The 23,147-nt window shown below is 41.1% G+C and overlaps 1 protein-coding gene across 7 annotated transcripts in view; it reads right to left on the bottom strand.

Moving 5' to 3' along the window:
• The window catches only part of CENPC (centromere protein C), a 127,472-nt gene extending 105,452 nt beyond the window's left edge, over positions 1-22,020 (bottom strand). For all 7 annotated transcript variants that reach the window (XR_011848779.1, XM_072114920.1, XM_072114938.1 and 4 more), the window contains exons 1-5: positions 21,861-22,020; positions 11,576-11,619; positions 9,028-9,101; positions 3,734-3,825; positions 635-683 (exon numbers count right to left, since the gene is read on the bottom strand). Coding sequence is in view for 6 of the 7 variants with exons in the window: in XM_072114920.1 (XP_071971021.1) it covers positions 635-683; positions 3,734-3,825; positions 9,028-9,101; positions 11,576-11,619; positions 21,861-21,881 (280 nt within the window). In the remaining variant the exon portion in view is untranslated. The remainder of the gene's footprint in view (positions 1-634; positions 684-3,733; positions 3,826-9,027; positions 9,102-11,575; positions 11,620-21,860) is intronic.
• Between the last annotated feature and the right edge of the window lie 1,127 nt (positions 22,021-23,147).

The following is a 23,147-nucleotide window of genomic DNA, read 5'->3' as shown; positions in this document are numbered from 1 at the left end:
AGGCAGTGTTAGTCAGGGTGGTCAAAATCTGGTCCTCTTTAAAAGGGAATATATATTATATATATATATATATTATATACAAATAGAAAAATAGGCGGCACTCCAAAATAGTGGAAATAAGTCAAGTGGTTTTTATTCCAAAGCTGCTTATTTCCCAAGTCTGAGGCTTGAGAAAGGCTTCGGACGAGGCTGAAACGTAGCAGCTTGGGAATAAAAACCACTTGACTTATTTCCACTATTTTGGAGTGCCGCATATTTTTCTATTTGTATATGGACTGTGGGATCTAGCCGACCCGTTAGTGCGTGCACCCATTATTACCCTATCAGCAGTGCCGCTGAGAACTTTTTCTTATATATATAATATATTATAAATATAACAATATCAATCACTTTTTACTACTGGTGTGTACCCGCTCCAGTCCAATACTGGCTGCAGTTCCGAGATGTAGCTTGTGCGTACTGTGCTGCTGACAAAGTCAGAGAGGCATTTCTATGGACTAGAGGCAGGGACCAAGGTAAGTTTTACTTCATTTTACTATTTTTACACTGCCTGAAGCAAAGAACTGCACACGATATATGTCTATTTACTATAGGGAAGGTCACGTGATAATATTATTGTGAAATCAATAGATACCTTTAGAATGCACCTCTACACAAGACTCTGTTGAAGAATGTTGGGAATTCTATAAAAAAAAACAAAAAAAAAAAAAACACACATTTGGGATACACAAGTCTATGAGACATATATATTACTATATTTTAGACCAAAAAAAACCTGCATAAAACCTAAAATACATTGCACAACATTTATCAAGAGTTTTAGACAGACAATTTTACTACTAGTTCAACATGAGCGGAGTGATCTCCTAAAAAGGGGATAGCTTCACAAGTAAAAATTTTCCAAATTTTTGGTAAACTTAGATTTTTTTCATAAATCACATCACATATAAATCAAAATGTAAAACTTTAATGAAGTACAATATGTAACGATATGTTGAACCATGCATGGATATGTTGAAGCATTCAAAAGTTATTACCACAAAGTGTTGCAGGTCAGATTCAGGAAAAAGGCCTCTGTACAGAAGGTGTTAAAGGGGTATTCTCATCTGGGCATTCACATTCAGTTTCACTAATCTTCCATATATAAACATTTCTTCAATTGGATGTTATTAAAAAAAAAGGTTCCTGTGTGAAGATAATTTCCCATAAACATAGCCATGTTGTCCCTTAGAAACGAGATGGCTTCCTCGGATACGACCACGTCACACTCTGGCAGCGGTGGCCAGACATGCGCTATAGAGTCCTGCCGGACCACCAGGATTCAGCAATCATTACTACAGTACGGGTGTAGGACCTGCAGTAACTCCCGGACATTTCATATACAAAAACTTTTTGTTTATCTGTGCAATCTCTCAGGCCGTATCAGGCCCCGGGTGGCCGTATCCGGGGAAGCCATCTCGTTTCTAAGGGATAAAATGACTACATTTATGAGAAATTATCTTCACACAGGAACATTTTTTTAAATAACATCTAATTGAAGAAATGTTTATATATGGAAGATTTATCAAACTGAAATGTAAATGCCCAGACGAGAATACCCCTTTAAACTGTAGATATACACTCACCGGCCACTTTATTAGGTACACCTGTCCAACTGCTCGTTAACACTTAATTTCTAATCAGCCAATCACATGGCGGCAACTCAGTGCATTTAGGCATGTAGACATGTTCAAGACAATCTCCTGCAGTTCAAACCGAGCATCAGTATGGGGCAGAAAGGTGATTTGAGTGCCTTTGAACGTGGCATGGTTGTTGGTGCCAGAAGGGCTGGTCTGAGTATTTCAGAAACTGCTGATCTACTGGGATTTTCACGCACAAGCATCTCTGGGGTTTACAGAGAATGGTCCGAAAAAGAAAAAACATCCAGTGAGCGGCAGTTCTGTGGGCGGAAATGCCTTGTTGATGCCAGAGGTCAGAGGGGAATGGGCAGACTGGTTCGAGCTGATAGAAAGGCAACAGTGACTCAAATCGCCACCCGATACAACCAAGGTAGGCAGAAGAGCATCTCTGAACGCACAGTACGTCGAACTTTGAGGCAGATGGGCTACAGCAGCAGAAGACCACAACGGGTGCCACTCCTTTCAGCTAAGAACAGGAAACTGAGGCTACAATTTGCACAAGCTCATCGAAATTGGACAGTAGAAGATTGGAAAACCGTTGCCTGGTCTGATGAGTCTCGATTTCTGCTGCGACATTCGGATGGTAGGGTCAGAATTTGGCGTCAACAACATGAAAGCATGGATCCATCCTGCCTTGTATCAACGGTTCAGGCTGGTGGTGGTGGTGTCATGGTGTGGGGAATATTTTCTTGGCACTCTTTGGGCCCCTTGGTACCAATTGAGCATCGTTGCAACGCCACAGCCTACCTGAGTATTGTTGCTCACCATGTCCATCCCTTTATGACCACAATGTACCCAACATCTGATGGCTACTTTCAGCAGGATAATGCGCCATGTCATAAAGCTGGAATCATCTCAGACTGGTTTCTTGAACATGACAATGAGTTCACTGTACTCAAATGGCCTCCACAGTCACCAGATCTCAATCCAATAGAGCATCTTTGGGATGTGGTGGAACGGGAGATTCGCATCATGGATGTGCAGCCGACAAATCTGCGGCAACTGTGTGATGCCATCATGTCAATATGGACCAAAATCTCTGAGGAATGCTTCCAGCACCTTGTTGAATCTATGCCACGAAGAATTGAGGCAGTTCTGAAGGCAAAAGGGGGTCCAACCCGTTACTAGCATGGTGTACCTAATAAAGTGGCCGGTGAGTGTATATACACAGTTTTGTGAAATGAAGCCCTGCTATTATATTAAAGAAATGATTCTCCCGTTTAATATGACACCAGGATCGCCATGCTCGGTGATCTCTGTGACCTCCATAGAGATGAATGGAGCAGAACAGTCATTCATCGGCCAATTTCATGGAGTGAAAAAGGGTCAGACTGAGGATCTCTAGTTTTTGTGATCTGCGGGGGTCTCATCACTGAGACTCCGACCAATCAGCAAGTTAGGCCCTGTCCTGTGGATAGGCCCTAACTTGAACTTGTGAGAAAACCCCTTTAATAAGAAAACACAAGACATCATGCGAACTGTTAACAGCCTAAATTAGACTCCGCTTCAGGGCAGATACAGGTAGAGGTTAGTCTCTACAAATTTTCCATCTGCTAAGGAAGATTTCTGACAATTAGCTACAGAACAGAAAATTCCATAACTCTGGAGAGAAAAGGGGCGAGTAGCACAATATGGGCATCGCTCGGTTTTTATAGGAAGAATCACATATGACAATTTGTAAAAAAAAAAAATTATTACATCAGAGTATTACTTTTGGTTGGCACAACACAATTAAATGTAAAATAAACCACACAGATCATTTGGCATTAGTCATTATAGCTAAACTGCTAAACATTTTAAATGTGGGGGTGAAGGGGTTATCCTGTGCTAGAAAGTTTCTTTTCATAAGTTTAATAATTTTCTTTTTATAAATTATTTGAAGTCATAAAAGGAAAACTTAAGAAAATTTACAATTTAACTAGTTTTGGATACCAAATTAAAGTCTCGCTTGAGCTAAAAAAAAAGGGGAAAAAAATTAATGCAGATTTGAAAATAAAATAAAAATATGCATTTATAAATTGGTTAAAAAATCATTGGTATTATATTACTTTTACCTCTGTGTTTTTTCCAATTTTCAAATGACCTGCTACTTTTGAAGAATGCGATTGTCTAGTACATATGGAATCTTCACTATCCGAGTTGTCATCTGAATGATAAGAAAAAAATTTACATGGGTAAAAAGCTTACAGTATTCAGCCCAAAGAGCATAGTGTTCTGTGCCGGTCTGACTGAAAGCCAGCCTGAACTTTCAAAGGGTAGACAAAGCACTCAGGTACACCTTAATAAATTAGAACATCAGCAAAAAGTTTTTATCTGTAATTCAATTCAAAGTAAGAAAAACAGACTACAGCACAGTAATTTCGCTGATCAAATAAACGAGTACGCTACCTCCTGGAAGTGTCCGGGGAACTCCAATTTTTCACCAATATATGTAAACAACCACAGCACAGGGTGAAAAGAATATACCTAAAACCTAACTTTTAATGAACAAATAGGTAAAATATCACTATTAAAAACATACACAAAGGACCATAATCCAGCAGTAACAAAGAACTCACCCTTATCCAGGGTTAGTGTAGATACATCCCTAATCCACACCGGTGGAATGTAAAAAGCATAAGCGATAAAATAAAACCATCTTACCAGCTTCTGGGATATATAGTAGTTGGGAGCTGAATCAGGAAAGGTCCACAGAGGATAAACCAGGTCAGGAACAGATAACCACACTGCACCTAGTATTCCCTATCTGACACTCTCCCTGATCCCCAAAATTTGCTCCCGCCTTTACAAGGGCAGTGCCAGGGTCACCCTACAGCCTGAGTTCCCGACGTGTTTCTAGATCCCGTTAGTACCAGGATCTGTCATCAGGGGATTAGCATAATCTATACAAGATGGCCCTGCAGCAGAGCATAATGGACTCTCCACTACATAGACGTGCACACAGACAGTGGTCCATACAGGTACAACGGTGCCACCACTACTCTGTAATTCGTTCCAATTATAACCAGTCCTAAGTCAGGGGGTGGTCCAATCACCGAGCCAACCCTCGCATTATCACCAATTGTAGAGAACGCGGGGAATTACCCCCTATCCGCTGTCCTTACCTGGTCACCCCAATGGCGTCCCAGCCGCGTTCAGCCACCGCGGCTTTGGAACGCAAGCTGCACGTGTCGGCAACTCAATGGAACGCACGCAGACCGGAAGTGATGGATAGCACATCACTTCCGGTTCAGCGCAGTACATGGAACGAAGCGGGGCCTTCTTGAGCCGCAACTGGAAGTGTTGCGAACCACGCCACCTCACTAGACTGTCCCCTTCTTGGATTTAACCCAATCATTAGGTATTAGGGAGAGAAGAGATAGAACCTTACCTATATCAATTATCATGGCAACCGTCGTACTCTTCGGATGAAAAGAATTAGTAGCACTAAGGCTAGTACAAAACGCATTAGGGCTAACAACAGTCAATATATAAGGTCAGTAGACAATCACTTGTACAGTGTGCGTCAATGTCCCGACCGCACTGAATCAAGGATTAATAGTGTCAACGGATCCCTTGATGATCACACTCACAAACAAAACATAAATCACAATATTTGGGTAAGTATGGCAGTGCAAAAAATAAGCATTTTCTCTACACCGCATACATACAAGGTACGGTGCACACCAATCATATGGAGATTGAATAAAATGTTGGAAGAGTAAAAAGATGCCTGAGTAACACCCTTAGATAAAACTAGTGAAAGTAAGGCTTTCATTGAGACCATTTAGGGATACCGTATTGCACCTATATATCCATCTGGTTTCACGCTGGAGTATATTCCTATCCCATTCTCCACCCCGTGGACTGGGCTTGACCAGTTCAATTCCCATGAAACGGATTTCATTATCCCTGCATGGTTGAAGTTCATATGGTGAGCTACTGGGGTGTCCCTCTTATGCCGAATGTCCCCAAGATGGTCCCCAATCCATTTCCGCAGCTGTAGTTTGGTCTTACAAGCCACAGCTTCATTCTGCACGATAAATGACTCCAGTTGAACGACAGTTAATCAACGCCCTGATCTCGAAGCGTTGTCCGGTGACATTTGCGGTGAAGAACTTGCTGAACTGTATCATCGGACACGCCACACATCCACTACACCTATAGCTCCCCTTAAGTTCAGATCCCAGCCATGTACGTTGGGGTATATCTGAAAAAAAAAGGAAGTCTCTGAGGGACCGTCCCCTCCTACAAGTGATGAGTGGTGTAGGGCCAATAGCATCTTTAATATCTGGATCCGTTCCAAGGATGAACCAAAACTTTTTCATAATGTCCCGTACCCGTGTAGAGTCTCTATTGAAGGTAGTGATCATCCGAATCCGACCATCAACCTTATCTCTATTATTGGCAGCCCCCTTGTGCGAGACCTGGAGTAGTGATAGGCAATCTTGCCTCATCGCCTCCTGATTAGCTAGCCGTAGGATTCCATCTGGAAATCCCCTCCTGAGGAATATGTTATTCAAGTCGGGACGCCTGTCTCTTAAATTCCCACATGTAAGAACAGTTGCGCCTCAACCTTAAATATTGTCCCTAGTCTCAAGGAGCCTCCCCTGATGACAGATCCTGGTATTACCGGGATCTAGAAATGCGTCGGGAACTGACTAGGGACTACTAGGGTGCACTCAGGCTGTAGAGTGACCCTGGTACTGCCCTTCTAATGCCCTTCTTATGCTTTTTACGGTCCACCGGTGTGGACTAGGGATGTATCTACACTAACCCTGGATAATGGCGAGTTCTTTGTTACTGCTGGATAATGGTCCTTTGTGTATGTTTTTAATAGTGATATTTTACCGATTTGTTCATTAAAAGTTAGGTTTTAGGTATATTCTTTTCACCCTGTGCTGTGGTTAATTCAATTCAAAAAGGGAGATTCATAATATATAGAACCATTACAAACAGAGTGAACTTTTTCAAGTACTCATTTATGTGAATGTTGATGATTATGGGTTACAGTCAAGGGAAGCCCAAAAGTCATTATCTCAGAAAATAACAATAATTAACCCAGAACACCTGCAAAGGCTTTCTAAGTGTTTTAAAATGTCTCCAAGGGTGCTGTCACACAGTGCGTTCTAGAACAGTTCTTGTACCATTTTTAAACGCAACAAAAACAGTTGCTTACACTTCCAGAAATGAAGAAAAACCGATTCAAATGGTAAACCTACAGAAACATATGCGTTTTCAGTGCGTTAAAAAAGGTCTAAGAATGCACTGTGTGATAGCTCCCTTAGTCTGGTTCAGTTATTGACCCACTCCACAAGGAAGGTGAGCCACAAATGCTCATTGCTAAAGAAGCTGGCTGTTCATAAAGTGCTGGGATAATTGCAACCTTGATAGGATTTGTTAAGAAAAGGACATTCAAAAATGTGGGAGATTCACAAGGAGTGGATTTCTGATGGAGTCAGTGCTTTAAGAGCAACCACATATAGAGGTATCCAGGACATGGGCTACAAATGTCGCATTCCAAGTGTTGCGCTACCCCTGAGGCGTTTTACCTGTGACATGGAGAAAAAGAACTGGAGTGTTGCTCAGTGTTCCAAGGGAAAGTTTTCAGATTAAAGTAAATTTTGCATTTCATTTGGACATCAAGGTCCCAGTGTCTGGAGGAAGAGAGGAGAGGCACAATCCAGGCTGCTTGAGGTCTAGTGTGAAGTTTCAACAATCAGTGTTGGTTTGGGGTTTGCTGGTATAGGTCCACTGAGTTTTATCGGGACCAAAGTAAGAGCAGCCGTCTAACAGGAAATTATAGAGCCCTTCATGCTTCTCTCAAGATTTTTGGAGATGGAATTTTCCAGCAGGACTTGGCACCAGTCCACACTGCCAAAAGTACCAATACCTAACAAGTGTCACTGTGCTTGATTGGCCAAAAAACTCGCCTGACCTTAACCCCAAAGTGAAATTATGGGGCCTAGTCAAGAGGAAGATGAGAGACCCCAGACCTAACAACGCAGGCAAGATGAAGGCAGCAATCAAAGCAAACTGGGCTTCCATAACACCTCTGCAGTGCCAGCAGCTGATCGCCTTCATGCTACATAGATGGAGTCATTCATGCACAAAGAGACACAACCAAGTATTGAGTGCATTTAATGTACATTGTTCATTTGTTCAACATTTCTGTGTTCAAAAAGTTTTATAAATAAAGTCTTATAAAATATTCTAATTTTCTGAGATAATGACTTTTGGGTTTGCCTTGGTTTTAAGCCATAATCACCAATATTAACACAAAGAAAGGCTTGATAAGGTTCACTGTTTGTGAATTGAATTACTGAAAAAAATAACTTTTTTTTGATAATCTAATTTGGTCTTAACTGAAACCCTGTTTCCAGTGTCTAAAACCGACTTGGCACAAGCAAAAAAAGGGTGATTGATAGCACATTTCAATGTATCAAAAGAACAATGCAATAAAGTCTGAATATAAAATGCTTGAAAGCACTGATACATTAATAAAGAGTTTTATATGAAGAACATCTTAATTCACCTTGAATACCTGTGTGCGCCATATTGACAATTCTTCTGTAACCACTTAAGCTTGATCCAGACCAGTGTGGCAACTGTTTCCTGATGATCCTGTCTACAGACAGCACCAATTGGTATCCCCCAAAGTGATTTACTAGAGTTGTGCCTAGTTCCAGGACAACTCCATCTAGTTAAGACTCACTGTTACTTTACTTCCAGCATCCTAATAGGTTATTACAAATAATACTACTCTATGAGCGCTCTCTAGTTTCTCATTTTGCCTTTCTATACTCTAGTTATGATATGGACATATACAACTTTGCCAATGGGACACAATCTATCAATATCTACACCCGAAGCCACCAAATTTTTGAATGCTGCAAGCAACTTTTACATTTTACTTTTACAAAATGGGGAAGAGTCACCTAGCCTGTCTGTGCCAGAATTGTGGTGTAATTTGCACCCAAAAATATCTAAAATGACAATCACAAGATGTGGCCTTGGACAGCGTAGCTTCACTGTAAAAAGTCTGCTTGCCAAAAATTATGCAACTGCGCCTAAATTTTATCAAAAGTTTGCAGGAGAAAATTAGACCAACAAATAGTTGGGCTAAAGTATGACTCCATCTTTTATTCCATATCAAATTTATCAAACAGGATGATAAACCTGGCACAGATTAAGATTACTCTGTGCTGGTCTGTTTTGGCACCTTTGATATGACTATTATCCTGCTGTCAGTGATATGGTAACCTAGTAGCTAAAGTTCTATACATACTGTGACATCTGGGGGCAATCAATACACTACACCATCTGGATATGCCAACAGCTAGGATACCACTTGCCATTTAGGACTTACCTGCAATTTTTAAATAATTATTTACAAAGCACACAGCATCATCCCCCGGTTTCAGGTCAGGTATATCTTCACCTCTAGTAACGACAAAAAAGAGCAAGTATGTGTAGTACAAATGTTTTCCACCAACCAACATATATTCCAATTACAGAAGATGAACATTAAACTACAGATGAACATAACAATGAAAATCATAATTTATAAGTAAAGTCAAAACAGTTGCTTACAGGAATACACCTCTTTTGTGATTATATAAGCAAAATTGCATTTGTTATTTTAGGGATGTTTCCTCTTATTTTAGAAGGTTTATATAGTATATAATGACATTGGGGGCATAACTATACACGCCAGTGGAAATGCATGGCTATTTTAATTTTCCTGTAAACCCAATATTACAAAAGGTAGAAGGGTTTTTATTTATATAACCCCCTCTTGTTTGCTATACATGTAAGACCACAGCATGAAATGACCATTTAATGATAGAATATTGACTCCTAAATGCACTCTCATCCTGCACATGTGCAATACCCAATGCTCAACTCCGTGAATCAAATCCATCTATGCACAAACCACTCAGCATTGTTGGTGCTCAGGATACGGTGAAAGTTTAGGTTTTGATGTGGTAGACGAGAGGGGTCACAAACAAAAGAGGGAAGGAGAGGATGACTATTGGAGTGCCACTAGGCAAGGTTGCAAAGGTAAAGTTGTAATAACGTGGTTCCACCAAGATAAAACCACCCGAGTACACAAACACCAACTTTGTAAGTTGTTTTTCAACAATAATATACAGACAAAGATATTGGTATTTAGTGTGTAGAGTTTTGTATAGACGTTCCAGAAGCTTATAAGCATTGGAGGAGGGTGCTAGACTCCCTTCATAGTATCATAGTCGATTAAGTCCAATTCGTGCTCTCCAGAAAGTCATTTCAGGCCTCTCTTGAACATGTACATAGATTTCGCAACAACAACCTTCTGCGGCAGAGAGCTCTTACAATTCCCCCCTCAACTTTTTCAGTTCGAGTTTTACCAAGTAATTGACTGTTTAGAACATAATTATACTTTTTGTTTCCATGGCCCAAGTGCAAAACTTTACATTTATCTACATTAAACCTCATCAACCATTTCTCTGCCCACTCCTCAAGCTTCCACAAATCCCTCTGTAATGCTAAAATATCGACCACAGTATTTATTACTTTACACAGCTTAGTATCATCTGCAAATATTGAAACTTGACTGTGTAAACCCACTACAAGGTCATTAATAAAAATATTAAAAAGAAGTGGCCTCAATACTGACCCCTGTGGCCTCCACTGTCAGTATCTGAGAATGTGCCACTAATGACAACCCTTTGGGTGAATGGGTTGGCCCTCACAAATTAGCTTTTACTATTTTGGAGATGCATCATAAATATACCCTTAAAGGAAACCTACCATTTGATGCGATGCATTATGAACCAAACATACCTTGAGAATGCTGTAGCTACACATATGCAGGATCATATCTTGGTTAATCCCTGCGCTATGTGATTTTGCTGAAAAAACAATTATAACATTCAGGGCCTTGGGAAAGCGGATTCAGCACGGCTGCCTCGATCAACACATTACACAAAGGAAGCTTGGCATTACAAATGGCGGTTAGTCAGAAAAACTCACAGGCTAGGAGAAGCGAGTAAGCAAGCGCTGAAGGAGCCAAACAAGAGACAGAGCTTCATTATCATAACGTTATATCTGTTTTATCAGCAAATCCACTCAGCACAGGGATTAACCAAGATATGATCCTACATCAGTGTAGCCACAGCATTCTCAAGGTATGTTTGCTTCATACTGCATCAAATCAAATGGTAGGTTTCATGTAATGAGCATAATTGATATTCAAGTCATTGTCTGGAAATTTTCAACACAGAACTTCTATAGAGCCAACTAGCATGGAATCCGTATGATCTCCCCTATGTTCTCATTATGTTGGCCTATCAAAGGAAACCCCATGAAATACTAAATGTCAGGATCTGTGGTAGTGGATCATCTGTATGACATAAGCCGACCCCTGGAACCAGTGCCCGCTACAAAGCAGGTTGGACTTGGACAGAATCGTAAGGCAAGATCATTGTGGGGAACAAGCAGGAGGCCGAGTCAGGCAGCACAGGATCAAAGTCGGGAACATAGCAGAAGGTCAAGACGGGCAGCACAGGAGCGCGGTTAGGAACGGAATCGAGGTCACAATGGGAAATAGGGATAATCGCACAGGGCATTAGACAAGCTTTCTCTAAGGCTATGAGGCACAAAGATTCGGCAGGGGACACAGGAAGGGGCTGGGAATTTATCAGGGAAGCAGCCATTATCGGCATGCTAGCCCTTTAAATTTTACAGAGCCAGCGCACACCCTAGGAGACAGGGACAGACGCCGAGCTGCGGGAGATGCTGCTGGAACCCGGCCAGGTGAGTGAGGCAGCAGGGCTCAAAGTAGAGAGGTGCACCTGCGATTCGGGTTGCAGGGGCACCCATGACACTAAAGAAACCAACTAACATTTTAAAGAAATGAAAAAGTCTCTTACCTCTTTCCATAATATCTTGTCCTGTATTTTTGTTTCAGGTGGTTCTGTTTAAGAAAAATAAAGTGGAGGTATTACGAATTTAACTTCAACACACAAAAAACGATAAGTAAAAGGAATGTACAGGATTAAAACACATTATTTATTATTACCACCACCTCTTTTTGTCAATGATTTTCCTCAGTGATTCTGAACCAAAACCAGGAGGGTTAAAAACACAAATCATGTAATCTCATCGCAGCAGAAGAAGTTTCAGCACACATCTTTTCCATTATACCGGATCTCTAAGAAGTGCTCACTAACTAAAACTAGGATGTAAAAATACTCTTTAAAAGGGAAGGTCATTTTTATATGAGGATAGATCCACTAGCCATGAGAGTTTAAAAATGCCTTTGTCAGCATTCTGAATACTTTGCTGCTTTATAAAGTTTATTTTACAATACCTGGTGCTTCGGACTGCTAATAATTCACACAAGACGCATTAATAATTAGCGGGCCAGAACACCACAAATTGACAAAAAAAAACATTTGTGGCATTTCCTTGTGGGCTCCATTTTTACGGCTTTTATTCTGCGCGACAAATGACACTTTCTCTTTATTCTTTGGGTTGGTGCGATCATAGGTATATCAAATTTATATAGGTTTTATTCATCTTCAAAAGATTTTAAAAAAGTAAAATCTTTTGTACAAAAAAAAAAAAAAAAAAAAAAAAAAGATTTTCCATTTTGCCAAATTCTGAGGCCAATAACTTTTTCGCACTTTGGTGTACGGACCTGTGTAAGGTGTAATTTTTTTGCAGTATGTGTTGGCCTATTTATTTATATCAATTTGGGACCTATATGACTGTTTGATGAATTTTTATTCAAATATACACTCACCGGCAACTTTATTAGTTACACCATGCTAGTAACGGGTTGGACCGCCTTTTGCCTTCAGAACTGCCTCAATTCTTCGTGGCATAGATTCAACAAGATGCTGGAAGCATTCCTCAGAGATTTTGGTCCATATTGACATGATGGCATCACACAGTTGCAGCAGATTTGTCGGCTGCACATCTATGATGCGAATCTCCCGTTCCACCACATCCCAAAGATGCTCTATTGGATTGAGATCTGGTGACTGTGGAGGCCATTTGAGTACAGTGAACTCATTGTCATGTTCAAGAAACAAGTCTGAGATGATTCCAGCTTTATGACATGGCGCATTATCCTGCTAAAAGTAGCCATCAGATGTTGGGTACATTGTGGTCATAAAGGGATGGACATGGTCAGCAATAAGGTAAGCTGTGGCGTTGCAACGATGCTCAATTGGTACCAAGGGGCCCAAAGAGTGCCAAGAAAATATTCCCCACACCATGACACCACCACCACCAGCCTGAACCGTTGATACAAGGCAGGATGGATCCATGCTTTCATGTTGTTGACGCCAAATTCTGACCCTACCATCCGAATGTCGCAGCAGAAATCGAGACTCATCAGACCAGGCAACGGTTTTCCAATCTTCTACTGTCCAATTTCGATGAGCTTGTGCAAATTGTAGCCTCAGTTTCCTGTTCTTAGCTGAAAGGAGTGGCACCCGTTGTGGTCTTCTGCTGCTGTAGCCCATCTGCCTCAAAGTTCGACGTACTGTGCGTTCAGAGATGCTCTTCTGCCTACCTTGGTTGTATCGGGTGGCGATTTGAGTCACTGTTGCCTTTCTATCAGCTCGAACCAGTCTGCCCATTCCCCTCTGACCTCTGGCATCAACAAGGCATTTCCGCCCACAGAACTGCCGCTCACTGGATGTTTTTTCTTTTTCGGACCATTCTCTGAAACCCTAGGGATGGTTGTGCGTGAAAATCCCAGTAGATCAGCAGTTTCTGAAATACTCAGACCAGCCCTTCTGGCACCAACAACCATGCCACATTCAAAGGCACTCAAATCACCTTTCTTCCCCATACTGATGCTCGGTTTCAACTGCAGGAGATTGTCTTGACCATGTCTACATGCTTAAATGCACTGCGTTGCCGCCATGTGATTGGCTGATTAGAAATTAAGTGTTAACGAGCAGTTGGACAGGTGTACCTAATAAAGTGGCCGGTGAGTGTATATGGATGGAAAACTAGGGAAAAAGTGGCGATTCGAACATTTGGGGCGCTATTTTCCGTTACATGTTCATGGCCAGGAAAACTCTTTTTTATATTTTGATAGAACTGCCATTTTGGGACGCGGCGATACCTATCATGTTTATAATACTCACAGCTTATTTTTTAATAAAAAAAAACTTTAAAAAAAATTTCAGACCCTCCTGGGTACTTTAACCCCTTAACGCTATAGGATGTGCATGTACATCGGAAAATGCGGTCAGTTTCTGCATCGCGACGTACATCTACGTTTCAGCAATCACCCAGGTTCAGTAGCAGAGCCTGTGCGATCGCTGCAGGAGCTCCGCTGTATGTAACAACCGGGCTCCCACAGTAACAGCTGGGAGCGCAATCCCGGCTGTTTAACTCCATAAATGCCGCAGTCATAGTGACCACAGCGTCTACTCACATGGAGGGTAAGTATCCACTGTGCGAGGCACGGAGGTGCCGACTGCTTCCATGGTAGCCCTGGGGTCCATGGGTTCCCAGGGCTGACGGCAGTAGACGACTGCGAGATTGTGTAAATTAAAAAAAAAAAAAAGATAAAATAAATGAATAAAGATCCCCTATTGCCCCACCACAAATAAAAATTAAATTTTATTTGTATGGCAGTATATGGTAGGATCGATCAGACAACCTAGGGTTAAAGTTCCCTAGGGAGTCTGAAAAATAGTATAAATAAAAATTTAAAAAAAGTTTAAAAAAATAATAAAAAAACTTAAAATTTCAAATCAACCCCTTTCCCTAGAACTGACATAAATATAAATAAACAGTAAAAATCATAAACACATTAGGTATCATCGCGTCCGAAAATGCCCGATCAAAATATGATAACGGTTTTTCAATGCGTTTAACCCCGTAACGGAAAATAGCGCCCGAGGTCGAAAATGGCACTTTTTTGCCATTTTGAAAAATATAAAAAAAATCTATAAAAAGTGATCAAAAAAAGTGTCCTAAAAATGATATCATTAAAAAATTACACCACCCACAGCTCCGTACACCAAAGTTATTAGTGCCAGAAGTTGGCAAAATCAAAAAAATTATTTTTGTACAGGAGGTTTTCACTTTTGTAAATGTATGAAAACATTATAAAACCTATACAAATTTGGTATCCACGTAATCGTACCAACCCAAAGAATAAATTAGACATGTCATTTGGGGCGCTCAGTGAAAGACGTTTTTTCACCATTTTCATTGCATTTGGAATTTTTTTCCCGCTTCTGAGTACATGGCATGGAATATTCAATAAAATAAAAATTTAAGGTACAGTATGGTAACATTTACAGTAAAATGGAAGATGGTAATGTTGTTGTTGTATGCCTTATGTTTATGAGCGACAGTTTTCCTGCTATATACCTGCATGTCATAAGAATTTAAATTAAAAAAAGGACCATGTTAAATTCAAATCTGTTTTTTAAAAAATTTTTACCGGAGTTTTGTATGCGTTGGAAAAGGGGTAGTCTTATACGGCGAATATATCTTAAACTCTATATTTTAAACAGGAAAGTAGGGGGGTCGTCTTATACACCAGGTCGTCTTATACGCCGGAATATACGGTAATTAGACAGCTGTTAACAGGTGTGTTTACAAAACACAACCGCAAACGCATTGTTAACGCATGCGTTGACATCGCGGTTAACGCAAGCGTTAACATTTGTGTTTTGTAAATGCAAGTGTTAAAAGCTGTTTAATTAGGCAAATCACTCTTCAGCTATTCCAATGCGTTTTTAAACGCATGCGGTAAATGTAAGGTGTGACCGCACCCTTAGAAGCCGAAACGCGTTCTACTTGTTGTGGCTGTTCCGATGTATTGAATAAACATAATTGCATCTAAAGAACAACGAGTGCCAGGACCTTTACTTCTCTTAGATTTTACTGGCGTGTCCTGACCCTGAGCACCGTTGAAACAACGGAGTGCCGTCTACCTTCATCACCTTTAGTTCCTATTCTTTGACTCATCTGAATAGGCAATGGATTAGTTTAACCACACTGTTTGTTAAGTTGTCCCTGGAGGGTAAGGGAATTAAGAAATTAGTGCTCTGGATGGGGTGGGGAGGGGCAATGGGATGCTTAGGTTGAGAGTCTCAGCTTTGCCCTGGTCCTTAGGGAACAGAAGGTAGAGGAGACGGATTGCCAGGGTATTGGGGGGGGGGGGGGGGTTTAGTTGTGGGTAATTTTATTAAGGTTTGTTTTATTTCTCTCTCTCCTCCCTCTCGCTGCCGGGTCCCCATTCATTCTCCTGCGCTGGATGTCATTATTTTTCCTCAGGGCTCTAGTTGCCGGTGCACTCTGGCTACCTTTCTTCCCTAATCCTCCTGTTTTGAGTGGGTACGCCCAACAGACGAGATTAGCCATATATCCAATAAAAAACAAACATACAAGTTTATGAAAATCATATCTTGGAATGTTAGGGGATTGGGATCCCCACAAAAACGGGTAGCAGTCTGGGATTTAATAAATTGTCATCCTCCCGATCTAATAGCTCTTCAAGAAACACACCTTCGTACAGGATAAAGTTGATGTAATAAAAAAAAGCTGTATGGGAAAGGTTATCATTCGTTTTGTTCTGTATCACTTTTATTTCATAGGGATTGTCAATTTGAAGAAGAGAAGGTTATAATCGACACGGAAGCTAGATACATTTTTATTTATGGTACCTTAGAAGGGAGAAAATGGTCTATAGCAAATGTATATATTCCTCCATCATATTCGTCAAATATAATAACTAAATTTTACACTTTTTGTTCTGCAAGGGGAGGATTCACTTATTTTGATGATTTTAATACTGTTTCAGATTATCACTTAGATACATTTCAGGTCACACAAGGTCTTAAGTCCTTACATAGGAATTCAACACTGGCTGGGATGGTAGAAAATTTCAAATGGATTGAGGCTTGGAGGGCACATAATCCTAATAAACGTGTATATTCATGTTTTTCGGGGTCACAGACTGTTTTTTCACGATTGGACATGGCTTTTTTAAATAATAAGGCTGCACATCTAGTTAAGAAGGTGGTGTACAGGAAAAGGGGGTCTCAGACCATTCACCCCTAGTCATTACGCTAGAGAAAATTAAACCGCAAAGTTCTAGGGCTATTGGGATATTACCACTATGGTTAAATCTACTAGGGAAACAGGACCAGTTTGCAAATGAAATAAATAGTTTTTTTCAGTTCTAACGAGGGTACAGCTGCAGAGGAAATGATATGGGATTTGGCTAAGGCCTTTATAAGAGGGGAATATAAATCCCAAGTGTGCTATTATAAAATGAAGGAGAATATAGGGAATGTGGGAGGTAGAAGCCCAGGTTGAAAGATTAGAAAATCTATTTATTAGTAATAGGTGGGCTTGGGAGGAAACCCAGATATGTTATGTGGACCTGACTAAGCTACAGGCAGATCGAAGGGTTTCTGCACAGGCCAGAAGAGGGTACCTGGAAGCTAATGTCTCGGGTAAAATGCTGGCTAAATTGGTTAAAGCGGATAAGGAAAAAAAACTTATTACCATCATTGAGAGACCTGATAGGGGTATGACTGATGACCCTGCAGAGATCCTGGAAATATCACAAAACATTTTGAAGAATTGTATACATCAAAAAATAATAATTCAAGGGAGGAACTGGACAATTATTTTGGGGATATCTTAATTCCAAAAATCTCAGAGCCAGTGAAAGGTGTATTGGACAAGGAAATATCGAGGTCAGAGGTACTGAAAGTGTTATCCCGATGGCAGGGGGCAGTGCACCAGGGTTGGATGGTATACCGTTTGAGTTCTACATGTTGTATAAGGATGAGATGACAGACCACTTGATTGAGACCTGGAATCACTCTCTTCAGAGTGGATCTCTTCCACCATCTATGAGGGAGGCATTAATAGTTTTAATTCAAAAGCCAGATAAAGATAAGCGAAAAGTGGACTCGTATCGTCCCATCTCGTTAATTAATGTAGATAAGCTGCTCGCCAAGGTGTTAGCAGAAAGACTTAAAAAAAATAAGAAGAAAGATTGTATACCCGGATCAAAAAGGCTTTATGCCTGTGGGCTCGACATTCGATAATATACGGAGGTTATTTTTAAACATGCAGATGGAGCCATCCAATCCTGGTCATAGATCCCTGTTGTTCTTAGATTGTTCCTGTGCTTTTGATACTCTTGAATGGTCCTTTCTCTGGTACACATTGGAGAAAATGGGTTGTGGGGCCCAATTTATTTCATGGGTGAAACTTTTGTATGCTGAGCCATTGGCACGAGTTTTAGTGAATGGGGAGATTTCTAGGACATTTAGGCTTGGAAGAGGTTCTAGGCAGGGATGTCCGTTATCCCCCCCTTTTATTCGCTATCGCCATGGAACCACTAGCCTGTAGAATTAGACAGCATCAGGATATTATAGGCTTGGGGGATACCCAAGAAAAAATTTCCTTGTAGGCGGATGAAGTACTCCTTTATTTGGGAACTCATTGCTCGATTGATAGAGTATTTAGTGTATTTAAAGAGTTTGGACAGTTTTCTGGCCTGTGTATAAATTGGCATAAATCCGCCTGGCTTCCTATTGACCATGCAGGTACTTTTGCTCCAAAGAAAGTGGTAGTTATCGGTAAGGGGGAAAGTACTAGGCATCTCAGGATTAATATTTCAGAGGATATTATGGAATTTATAGAAAAAAATATCATCCCGATTATAGGTGAGATGAGGAAAAAAGTTCAGCTGTGGAAAAAACTACAGATCAATATGCTAGGGAGAATTGCTCTTATTAATATGATATTACTCCCGAGGTTACTTTATGTCTTAACGGCGTCCCCAATAATAGTCACAGATAAGATCTTTAAAATTATAGAAAGTCTGTTTGGAGTGCTGGTTTGGAGGAGGAAGCAACCACGCTTAAAGATGGAAAGAATGATGACGCCCATAGGAAAAGGGGGATTTGGAGTCTTGGATATGAGGCCCATTATATAATTGCCCAAGTCAAATATCTTGCTATCTGGGATTCCAACCCGTACAGCTTAGTGGTTAAAAAGGCCTACCCTCATCTTAATTATGATATTTGGGAAATTTTAGAGGCGGAATTTTGGGAATTACCTAAAAGAGGCCCCGCTAATTATACTTTTCAATTAATGCTCCAAGTCTGGAGAGAACTCCAGAAGATAACAAATATGAAGGGGTACAATCAGTTTACACCTTTGTGGGAAAATAGGAAATGGCTGGTTCCTGTGGTTAATTACGCAAAATGGATAGACAACGGTATTAAATATATGCACCAGATTTTGGATAGTGGTTTACTTAAATCTTTTAGCAGCATACAGGGGCAGTATGGGTTAGACGAATCATGTTTCTATACTTATTTGAAAATCTTTCACTGGTGGCAAACATTGGAGGAGTCGCAAAAAGTTATGCATTCACTTCCAACGCTATTAATAGTGATGAAAGCAATGATGGGGACTAGGTTTAAGAGTAAAAATTTACTTCGGTTTTGGCCAATATCAGAAAATAAAGACAATAAAAAAAGAATCATGAATAAGTGGACAGAGGTGGTGGAAGTACTGAGTGAATCTCAGTGGAATGAAATAATAGGGGATGCAAATAAGTTACTTAAAGAGGACCTGTAACCCCAAAATAGCCCCCCACCAAATGGGCCCCCCATAACCCTCTACCTAGCCCCTTTCTCCCCAGCATTTTTTTTTCAAATTTATGGTCAGAAACGTGGTTTAAACAGATCCGACCTCTTACAAAATAAGAGGTCGGTTCCTCATTTCTGGTGAGCTGCAGTCGGCTTTATTCATAAGGGGGCCGGCCAACAGTCCCCCAGCACGCCCCCTGTCACCTAGGACCAATAGGAGAAGCCGGCAGCATGTATTGCGTAAGCGCTGCCAACTCTCCGCGATGCGGCCGCCCCGCCGCTATTCCACTAATAGCGGCACGGGGCTTATTCACATGGCCGGCACTGACAATAAGCCCGGCGCGGCCGCAGCCGCTGTCAGTGTAGCGCGGCTGGCCATGTGAATAATAATTTTGGGGCATCTATAGCTAATTGGTGAGATTTTATTAACTCTTTGTTGGTGGAGGAAATTAATCATTTTTAGGAAAATTATTATGTGGTTTTTTTGGCCGTTAACCATACCATAAAAATAGTATATTATTTTTATTCTATGGGTCGCCACGATTACATAAAAACCTCATTTATATAGATTTTTTATTTTTTCCCATTTTTACTGAATAAAAAGTAATTTGGCACAGTACACAATTGTGTATTTAACCCCTTCACGCTCTGCGACGGATATATCCGCCGCAGAGCTATGAAGGGTGTATGAAGAAGTCTCACAGCCTGAGCCCTCTTCATACAAAGATGGATTTTACTGCATATTGCAGCAAAGACCCATCGCTAACACCCTCGGTTGGTGCCTGCACCGATCGCCGGTGTTAACCTCTCGTATGCAAAGACTCCTGTGCATGGGCGCCGCCATCTTTCTTGCGATCGTCGCTCCCCCGAACGTCATCGGCGGCGGCAACTGGTTGCCATGACAGTCTCGGGTCTTCGTCAGACCCGAGGCTGCATAGTTTCATAAGATTGAGCCAGGTGTGAAAAATCAACTTTAAGAAGTGTATTAACCCTTTAGATGTTTCACAGAGGTTAAAATAAAATGGAGGTGTAATTTACAAGCTGTAATTTTTTTTAAACTATACATTAATTTTGGCCAAAAATTAAACTGTGACAAAGTATTAAATGATAAAAAAAACACTCCACTAAGTTTGATACCCAATTTCTCCTGAGTATGTGGATGCCCCATATGTGGTGGTAAACTGCTGTATGGGCACACGGCCGGGCATAGAAGGAGGCACCATTCCGAGCAGATTTGCATTGTCACATTTTACAGGCTATATAATGTTTATTTTTTTTAAATTTGAGGGATATGAGGGATTTTTTTTTTGTGTGGCGATTCTTTTTTTATGATAACTTATTTTGCAGAATATAGAACAAATTTTGTGAGAAATTCACTTGTTTTTGCATCACCATGTATTAATGGGCATAACATTTATATTTTTGGTTTACAGAGCTGTTTTAGAGCTTATTTGTTGCAGGACAAGCTGTACTCTTCCTTGGTATTATGTCGGGGTAAATGTTACTTTTTGATCACTTTTTATGAGGTCTGTTGTGAAAATGTCCCAATTATTTTGCGTTTTTTACAGAGTTCATCATATGGGTTCAATGACAATTTTATTTTATTGTATGAGTTCTTACAGACATGGTGATACCCAATATGTTCTGGGTTTTTTTTGGAGATTTTCACTTTTTATGTTGTATTTGATTTTTATATGTGATGGTGCTTCAGGGAACTTTTATTCTTTTTCTTTTAATTGCACTTTTTTTTCCCACTTGATCTCATGTTCAATGTACTAATGTATTGCAGCAGCACTGTTAGATCATGCATTCAGCACGATCCTAACAGGCTGCTACTAAAGGCAGCCCATAGGAATAGGACTGATTTCGGCATCTATGGGGTTAAACAGATAGGATCGCGCAAGTCGCGATCCTGGCTATCATACACTGCCGGAATTCCCAGCTTCTGAGCCCAGGCGATCACCATGATGTAACTCTACGTCAAGGTGCGGGAACTATCTGCATCCTATGACACAGGAAGTAAACAATGAAGCTTCCTATAACAGGACAGCAAGCAGAGATCTAGAATAACATGAGGAATTGATACAGAAAGAATACTGGAAAATTGTAGAACTTTACAGAACACAAACAATATCAATTATTTGCACAAACTGGACAACTCTTTTACGCCATGGTTGAGCAGTAATCATCTGGGGCAGAGCTATGTCCTCCAAGACATAACTTAGGTACCACATCTGTCCCAGTGTCCATAACAATACTAATATAACTAATCCTACACAAGCTCAGGACTGTTACTAGTGCATAGAAAACACACTGTACAAAGACCACGACTAAAAACCATGTGCATTGTTCGAATGTCTCCATATACGAGCGACCCGATCAACACAAACAAGGGCAGAGGTGCCGTGTAACTTGGAGGTATGTACAGTGGTACAGGGGCCCTCCCGGTACCGTCACATCGTCTACACAGCACACTGCAGAGTGACACAGTAACAGATGAAAGCATCGTCTCTACCACGTATCACACAACAAACAGTTCATGACATTATCTCACCAGACTGCATTGAATGGACATGGTGAGGCCGGAAACACTGCGCGGCCGGGTCACCGACACTTCTCCACTACTTTGGATTCCGCGCTGTTCACTCAAAGGAGAGTACTGGCTGAATCCGGGATTACAGGGTGCGCATGCGCGATCCCGCCTCTAGCGCGACATAAACAGAAAGCGGTTTTCGCGCTCGATCGCTTTGCCGCTATGGTGTGAACTGGTGAAGTGTGGCGGCCTGTAGCCCCTGTCACCAGAGTCACCCGTATAGTTTCCGTGTATTCGCTCTTCGTAACTTGACTTTCTATGCAGCCCGCAGACTAGGTTGGCGGGAAGTATGTCCTGTCTTTGAATTTTGTTTTCGTCCTGTAGAGGTTGTCACTTGGCAGCGTCAGATGCAATTGTGATGCAGGGAGCCGTCGGCTCTCCACATCAGCACTGAGACTTTGCCGCTGCTGTGTGCAGCGGGATGTGGTTACCTCGTGCCGGCTTCACACTAGCATCAGAGAAGAATCTAGAAAGATATGTCATGAAAAATCAGACTGCACAGAGTTTGGGACCCTAAACCTACTACGTGCCCTCATGGACCTGGGGTTTAGGGTCCAAAATCCACCTGAGGTGAGCACATTGGGGCACATTAAACTATCACCTGAAGATACTACCTTACCTGTTTTGGCTTCACTTACCGCAATGCTCAGACGCCAAAAGGAATAAGGTGATTTTTTTTTTTTAATTTGCCCATGTAACAAAAACTTGTACAGTGCTACTTGGGAACTAAATCTCTCCATAAGGACCTGTAGGTGGTTTAGTTTTCTAAATTGCTCTGACAGGTTCCCTTTAATAAGTGTCGGTGAATAGACCATTGCAGATTTAGACTGCAGTCTTATTCTGTACCAGATAAATCAAACTAGATGATGTATCTGAAGTACTTTACAACTGTGGAGCCCCACTTTAGACTAGCTATTAGTTTGTCTAGTTTCTCAGAATGTTCTGGCAAATTTAGCAGCTACATCTTCGGGTTCCTGGCAATGCAGGCAGACGCACGTCTATGTGCTGTGCTCACTTTGACGTGCCATAGTATGGGTAGAGCAACTAGGCGTGCATCTGCCTGTTCTGTCAGGAACACAGAGACCAGAAGTGGAGGCTGGAGGAGAGAGATTAAAGTGTAACCGTCATTCTGAGCAAAAAAAAAAACCTAAAATACATAATTCTGCTCCAGGTGTCCCTGGGGATTAATCCTCAAAGTATTTTGCCTCTCAGTCCTCATTTAGTACCTTTTTTGTCCCAAGCACCTGC

Source organism: Engystomops pustulosus, chromosome 1 (assembly GCF_040894005.1).
Source record: "Engystomops pustulosus chromosome 1, aEngPut4.maternal, whole genome shotgun sequence".
NCBI lineage: Eukaryota > Metazoa > Chordata > Amphibia > Anura > Leptodactylidae > Engystomops > Engystomops pustulosus.
This window is presented reverse-complemented; position numbering and strand designations above follow the sequence as displayed.